Genomic DNA, 8,209 nt, shown 5'->3' on the forward strand with positions numbered 1-8,209 from the left:
CCGGTGACGACGAGGGCGCGGCCGCGGCGAGCCGCCGCGTCGTGGAGGCCATCACGGTGGGTTGCTGCGCTGTGGACAGCGCCGTCTCCTTCCTGCGCCGCCGTCACCGGTGAGCTCCAAGGCCAAAGCCTTCTTCCCCTCGCGCCACTGCCTCTCTCTCTCTTCCCCAATTCCGGCCAATGCCGTCCGTTGCCGCAGCGCCACCTCCACGCCATCACAGAGCCCCGTGCCGTGCCACCGGGTTCGCCTCCATCTCCTCTTGCCGACGCCGACGCTCGTCGCAGCAGCCATGCGCTGTCACCGACGAACGCCGCCGCGCCGCCGCCATGGCAGAGCACGGCCAGGGAGCCATGGCTGCTCTGCCTTGGAGCCATGGCCGGACCTGGTCGGCTTATACAAATGGCCCACGGGCAAAATTGTCTTTTATGAAAGTTTCTCTCACCGTTTCAGCCGGAAATAATAAAATAATGGGAGGAGTGTCCACCAGCAAATTACCACATTTTTTCGGTGTCCAAGAGCAAATACACGATCTTCGGGTGTCTCACAGCAAAGACCACAATCTTTAAGTGTCCTGTAGCAAATTTTGCTAAAAGTAAATTACCTCAGCTTTGTCTAAGCTTCCAAGCCTCTTCCCAGTTGTTAGATTAGTTATGACTACAGACACCCGTGCGGCGGGAGGGGCGGTGGCTGACGGCCCATGCGGCGGGAGGGCAGTGGCCGGTGACACCCACGCGGCGGGGCGACGCCCGCGCAGCGGGAGTGCGGTGGCCGGCGCCACTGCACGGCGTGACGAAGGCTGGACGACGGCGCGTGGCCGGAGGGCGGCAGGATGGCGCGTTCGGTCGGAGGACGGTGGGACGATGGCTCGCGCGGCAGGAGGGCGGCGGGATGCCGGCGCGGGACTGCAGGCCGGTGGCGCGCAGAGGCTGCTCGCGTGGAGAGGATGCGGGAGAAGGAAAGGGGATTGAAACTTTAGTTAGGATTGGCATGGGCATTTTGGTATTTTCTAAAAATACTAACAATACAACACACGGTTTGAGTAACATATCTAACGGAAACCTATCGGGAGGGGCATGGAAGGGATCAAAGCGAAATTTCAGGGGTACACAGGGGATTGGGTAAAATTCGAGGGTATAGAAGGCATTAGGTGAGTTTTTATGGTACACAAGGGATTTTCTCTACATTATTTGTCTGACATTGTACTTAAATAGTTTGATTATACATTAGAGATGGACAACGGCTAAGGGTAACCATACTTCAGGCCCCGTTCACAACACACGAAAAAAAACATTTCAACATTACACAAACTGTACAGATATACTCGAGTGAATATTTCATGCCATTTTCACGGTCTGCACGATTCACATATAGTATCTTTGTACCCCCTATAGCATTGTCGAAGTTGCGTATCACAGAAATATGAGAAAATTCAATAATGTTCGCAAAAAAGTCTGAACATGAACATGATAATTAACTCATTTGAACTTTCCACGTACCTGATCAACTTGATAGTAATTAGTAAAACAGAGTATATTCGAGCTGGGTTGTGAACAGTACAAATACCATATATTCAAACAAGCATGGTGTTATTGAATTCTCATATCTAGAGAGAATTTGACTTAGTGAAGCAAGCTGCCAAACCGTAAACCAACATGAATATTTATAAAATTTTCATATACTCCGTTACAGATAGCGTTTTATAACTTCATTAATGCGGGTGTACTGAACATCTGGGTAGAGCAGAGTTGCTTCGGCTCCATTGTCACCAATGTCGAAGTTTGTTAAGCAACCTTCGTAGAAAATGTGGTAGAAATGTGTTACTCCCACTTGATGAGCAAAATCTGTATCTGCTTGCATAAAAAATTGCATATCAATGATAAGTTAGGTTAATCATTGTTTGAAATTTAACCCCTTGAGTAATGATATTAAAAAAGGAACATAGCCAAAAGTGTACATTATCAATTTGGTAATCAACCGAAAACAATATGATTGGTGTGGTGCTGAAGTTGCAGGTGTTCTACTCCAGCCATCAAGAGTACTTAAATTAAGTCTTGGTGTTCATGATTAAATAAATATATATATCGATAAGCAGTTTATTTTTACCTTTCATTGAAGCCAAAAATTCATCACCGTGTATGTGGAATTTGGTAAGACTTTTTCCAGAGAGTTTTTCCCACATCGCGATCAGCTCGTTCTGAGTGAGGCAATTATCCTGTGGTCTTATGTATATTGTCTTGTTCAAGGTGCGAGGATCATCGATTGATTTGATTGTATATGTTCCCACATCATCTTCATCCACAAAAAACACTGGATATAACATTGCAGCTTAATTGGTTAGTATAGTTGAAATTCTAAACTGAGTGTAATATTACTAAAGAATGGTTTTCAATAGCCCTAACTTAGTTCTTATGGTTTCATCAAATAATGAGTAGTGAAAAGGATGGTGAGTAATGCATTATTATTTTTCACAGAAAATCATGCCAAAAAAATCTTAAAAGGACATGATATTTTCACTAGCTAGCTACAGATGAAAAACATAATTATTTACAATAGAGTACATTGCGCTTGTGATAAACGAACTTGGCATGTGAATGCAATTTATCACGGGAACTTAAAAAATGATCATGTTAGTGCAACAACTTATCTACTTTGTACGTTTTGTAAAAAAAAAATACTACCATTGATTTTGTTTGTTGATATGCACACATGATTAATCTAAGCAAGGGATAGGGTGTTTTGTTAAAACATATTAGTTTTATTGTATCCACATGCCACTACCCAAGTTGCTATACTACCAGCACGTGGTTTTTGAATGACTTTTTTTTAAGGTGTTTGGTTTTGGGATAGGTGAAATTAGATTAAGAAAGAAAATGTTCCCCTAAAATTTGGATTGGCTTGGTCTCTCAAAAACTGGTGGAACAATGGGACCTATTTTTCTCTTTGTCGACATATATACCATCACTTAAAAAAATAGAACCATCTCATTTATCTTGCTGAACAGATGGTTGCGACCATCTCACCCCAAATTTGGATAAGTCCAACCCATCTCAAAACCAAACAAGTGTTAACTACTCCATGTGTTTTCATATTGTAAGTCGTTTTGAATTTTTTAATGCTAAACTTCTTGAAATTGGTTTCATTGAATATAAATTAAATATATTTTTATAATTTCCTTTTTTAAATTGAAAATATTGCCATAGTATTTTTATAAATCTGGTCGTACCTTAAAAAAGGTTCACTTAGAAAAAAGTTAAAGTGACTTATAATATAAAATAGTGGTAGTATATCACACCCGTACAGCAAGAAAAGTTAATAAGGTAAAAAATGATAAATGAATTAAATGATGGAGAAACAAAAGACGTTCATTAGGAATCTTGTCCTGCTCTAATAAATTTGTACATTAAAATATCAATAAATTAATATTTTTAAATGAAAAGTCGGTAGATGAAATGAACTTTACGAAGTGGCAACAAAACGTGCAACTAAAAATGGCTGAAAAAGAAAAGGAAATACCAATAATGAAGAATTGAAAACAGGTTATTTGCAGCACAGAATCTGGATCGAATGGGACCACTGACAATGAGAAAAAAAAAGATGGACGTACACTTCGATCCAAAGATAAATCTCAACTTTCTAAAAAGAGAAGAAAAAGTACAAATCTAACTTTCCATGAGAAAAAGACAAACATTCTCCTGAAAATTAAAGCAATGAAGCAACAGTTTATAGATAAGTAATTAACTTTTTTACCTTTGACGTTACCATCCCCGTACACACCAACTCTCTCTTTGGGAGGGAGGAGAGTTTTCATCTGACAGAGGTTAGGACTGAAGTAAGCTGCAAAGCAATTTGCAGAAACATATGTGTGAGGGATGTTTGCATTCTCAATTGCTCTCCTTATCTCCATCTTCTCATCAAATGTAACCCTCCCAGTTAAAGCAAATTAAAACAAACATTCTCCTGAAAATTAAAGCAATGAAGCAACAGTTTATATATTACAAAAAATAGAAGGACTTTTTCGAAAAACTTCCACCCACGTACTGTAGCTATCCGACGTGGCACGCGCGAGCGGCCGCCCAGCCCGCCACTCTTAATAGTTTCTAATGTAACCCTCCCAGGTTCAAGAGCATTCCCCATCCTCGATGGATCCATGCCGAATTCTGACGGCAGGAAACGCTGCTCGCAGATAAGTATTCATAGTAAATATATGGCAATCTGATATTATCCTCATCCTTTAATGTGTGACATTTTTTAGTTTAAGCATTAAGAAAAATCAAACCGACTAGTTATTTAGGTAAAAAAACAAATCTTATTGTACCGCTCATTGAAAATGTAATTGAGCCCACACTATGGTGTTCTATACTATAAAAGTAGAAATCAATATGATCCATTATCTATTTTGATCAAAGGGTTCAAATAAATCTATTTGTACTATCACCCTAATTAGGTGATTAACGGTAATAGAAACATGAAGGGATATTATTATATAAAAAATCGTAATTTAGTAGTGACTAAATTTTTTTCTCTCTTTTTTCTGATTTTTCCATAGAATATAAGCAATGCCAACGCAACGGATGAGCACAGATCGATCTAGAGGGGAATAAAACATAAATGACAAATTAACCCCTAATCATTTCTGCTGTTAGTATAATAATATAAGTAAAAAAACACTAAAACATCGCTCAATTAAATAACTTATTTTTGTGTCCATGAGCTATACTCTATAGAAGATAAAACCATCTACTCGCATCGTTCACATTCATCGATATATCATATCAGTAAAAATTGCCATAATTTTACTGAAGTTATGAGATATATATGTATGTATGTATATATATATATATATATATATATATATATATGTATGTATGTACATATATATGTATGTACATATATATATATATATATATATATATATACATACATACATATATATATATATATATACATACATACATATATATATATATATATACATACATACATATATATATATATATACATACATACATATATATATATATATATATATATATATATAAAACTTCTTTTACTTTTCAAGATAGTGGATAGAAATCATATATCTATATTCCGAAACAACTACAAATCGAACGTCTGTTTTTTTATCCAAAAATTGGACGCTATTTAACCGCTTATACAAAAATGCTTCAATAGTTAATGAAAATATGTTTCAAGTCTTGAAAAAATAGTGAAACAAATAAGTAGATGAAACAAATGATTTTAAGCTACATCTGTAGATCTGAGTAAAATCGAAGAAAGAAAACATGAAACACCATCCAATACCCACTGCAACAATTTTCTCGAACGAATGAAACATACAGATGCATGGACTGAAACACTAAAAATTCACAACACGCCCATCCACTTTTGTGATGCTCCTCCATTGTGCGTGAAGCGACGACGTCGTCCTTGAGCACACCAGTCTTCTGGAATGTGAGAAGAGAAGGACGGTCGTTGCCTAGTTCTGAAGCTCAACACAAAAATCATCACATAGCTCCGGATCAAATCATGTTCTCCAACACCGGTGACCATGCCGTCGTCGCATGTCACCTTCAGCGCCAGACCTCCCCCTCCCACAACTACCTCCTTCACTCGTGTGCCACAGAGATAAATCTAGCCATCCCCAGATCACAAGCTCCACTATGACCTTGAACTCATCCCACCGTAGCGACGTCACCTCAGACGCTTGCCTGTGTCCATCGTCTAGTCATGGAAGAGGGGAAGAGGAGGGAGTGAGTGGGAGAAGAGAGGGAGACGGAGAGGGGCCTTGCCTCCCAAGCTGTCATCACTCACCATTCACGGCTATGGAAATTGAGATAAAAAATGAGTGGCTGAGAACTGAGGAGCTCATGATATTTCTGTTTTTGTTGGATGCTCGAGTAGAAGCGTTTTCATCTATATTCATACAGCCAAATCAAGTTATTTTAATTAATTATGTGCTGATTTGTTGAGCTGATAGAAAATAAATTACCTTGATGTTCCCAGCTTGTTTGATGGCCTCGACGAGCTTGATCTGGAGCATGAGGTTATGACTGCGGATGTGGGCGCCGGACATGGCGGAGACGACGACGTCCACCTGCCGGATCGCGGCGACGAGGCCATCGTGGTCGTCAAGCGACGCCTCGAGGAGCCGCGCGCCCTGCGCCTTGAAGGCCAGCAGGATCTGGAGCTTGTCGATGTCGAGGCCGATCTCCGGCCGGAGCAGGACGGAGGTGGGGTGGCCCGCCGCCAGGCTCGCCGCCACGATCCGCCGGCCGATGTGGCCGGTGCCACCGACGATGAGGACCCGGCTCTTCTCCATGGCCATGGCTCTTAATTAGCTCTGATGAGTGCCACAAACTAACCACGCTATCGTGCACTTGACTCGACAAAAGCTTTACTGCCGATTGTGGCCTATATATACTACGCGTGGTCCAGGGTCGGCGATTATAATTAATCACTCTGACTGTGGTAGAGTGGTTAGGGGGAAGGTAAAGAACAAAGCTTGAATCTTTTGGCTTGGATCGGCTTGTTTCAGCTCCGCGTTCATATAAAAGTACTGCCCCCTAATACACGATTATAGTATATATTCCAACTATACACGATCAGCAATCACCCTATTCATCTAGTGTCAAGTTACAATCACACAAGTAGGAGTGAAAACGGGATAGGTATTTTCCACCCACACGCTCGACCATATTAATTCGGGACAAAAAATTCAGATACCTAGGGGTGTATGTGTATAGGTAAATTAACTGGTACTACATGGAGTATGGACTCCAAGATTCAAATTGAGTATATACCTAATTTTAATGTTTATTTGTTTATATATATATATATATAGGGATGTAAGTAGGCAATCTCACTCACTATCCTTCCAAAAATTTATCTGCAAGTTTTGTGCTCCTTGTTGTTGGTCATAATAATGTTTGCCGCTGTTTAGTTTTAGTAATGTGACCAGTTTAATGCACCAAAGCTGGTGCTTCGATGTAGGCGTACTGTCCCATAATTTGTTCGTAGAAGTTGGAGATTCTACAATGGTGCAGTTCAATAATTAGCCAGTCATCTCACAAATCTGTACAAGTTAAAAAGGCCACTATGGCTGTGTTTAAATCTAGGGGTGAAAAATTTTAGTGTGTCACATTGCATGTACGGACACACATTTAATGTATTAAATGTAGACTAATAACAAAACAAATTACAGATTCCACCAATAAACTGCAAGATGAATTTATTAAGCCTAATTAATCCGTCATTAGCAAATCTTTACTGTAGCACCACATTATCAAATTATGGAGCAATTAGGCTTAAAAGATTTATCTTGCAATTTACACGCAAACTGTGTAATTAGTTTTTTATTTTTATCTATATTTAATACTCGATGCATGTGTCCAAATATTCGATGTGACATGATGAAAAGTTTTTGCATGGGAACTAAACAGGGCCTATATTTTCAGATCCTACATCCAATGAGTTTTGCCACATACAAGTACTTAGGCCCGGTGTAGTTCCGACACAAAAATTTTACACCCCGTCACATCGAACGTTTAAATGCCTGCATGAAGTATTAAATATGGAGAAAAAAAAACTAATTGCACAGATTGCGACTAATTTACGAGACGAATCTTTTAATCCTAATTGCTCCATGATTTGACAATGTGATGCTACAGTAAATATTTGCTAAATATGGATTAATTAGGCTTAATAAATTCGTCTCGCTGTTTACTAACAGATACTGTAATTAGTTTATTAATTAATGCCCCTGTAATTAGTTTATTAATTAATGCCCAAACACCCCATGTGACAGCCTATATAATACCCGATATAACATGCCAAAACTTTACACCCCTAGATATAAACACTCTCTTAAAAAGTTTGGACTGGCCGCTATATTTTCAGATCCTACACCGGACCCCAAGAATCTACTCATTCTGTCCTGAAATACAAGATATTTTAGATAGATGGAACATTTCCTACAGTAATATGAATCTGCACAGGGAGCTTGTCCAGATACATATTATTAGGAAATATCCACTCGTCTAAAATCTCTTAATTTTTTAGGACGGAGGCAGTAAAATATAGTTGTAACCACTAGAAGCTTCTAACACAATACCATTGTTTAATTTTGGAGTACTCCCTCTTTCTAAAAATCTCAGACCTATTTCATTCTTTGGTTTCTTCAAAAATTTGAGTCTTATTTGTAGTTACTATG

At 39.3% G+C, this 8,209-nt stretch overlaps 1 protein-coding gene across 1 annotated transcript; it reads right to left on the minus strand.

Annotated features, from left to right (window-relative positions):
- Nucleotides 1-1,452: 1,452 nt before the first annotated feature.
- Nucleotides 1,453-6,417, minus strand: LOC4351926 (isoflavone reductase homolog). Its single transcript, XM_015762807.3, has 5 exons — nt 5,990-6,417; nt 4,103-4,173; nt 3,748-3,917; nt 2,104-2,307; nt 1,453-1,847 (listed from the first exon to the last, which is right to left on the minus strand). The coding sequence occupies exons 1-5, from the start codon at nt 6,323-6,325 to the stop codon at nt 1,684-1,686; spliced, it is 945 nt and encodes a 314-aa protein (XP_015618293.1). The 5' UTR covers nt 6,326-6,417; the 3' UTR covers nt 1,453-1,683.
- Between the last annotated feature and the right edge of the window lie 1,792 nt (nt 6,418-8,209).

Source organism: Oryza sativa, chromosome 12 (genome assembly GCF_034140825.1).
Source record: "Oryza sativa Japonica Group chromosome 12, ASM3414082v1".
NCBI classification, from domain to species: Eukaryota; Viridiplantae; Streptophyta; class Magnoliopsida; order Poales; family Poaceae; genus Oryza; species Oryza sativa.

Excerpts from the sequence above, each read along its gene's own strand:
- LOC4351926 (XM_015762807.3), bottom strand. The coding sequence starts at position 6,325 with ATGGCCATGGAGAAGAGCCGGGTCCTCATCGTCGGTGGCACCGGCCAC. Across the intron at positions 4,174-5,989 it reads AACAAGCTGGGAACATCAAG|CGTTTCCTGCCGTCAGAATT; the intron begins GTAATTTATTTT and ends ATCTGCGAGCAG. Across the intron at positions 3,918-4,102 it reads CTTGAACCTGGGAGGGTTAC|ATTTGATGAGAAGATGGAGA; the intron begins ATTAGAAACTAT and ends TGGGAGGGTTAC.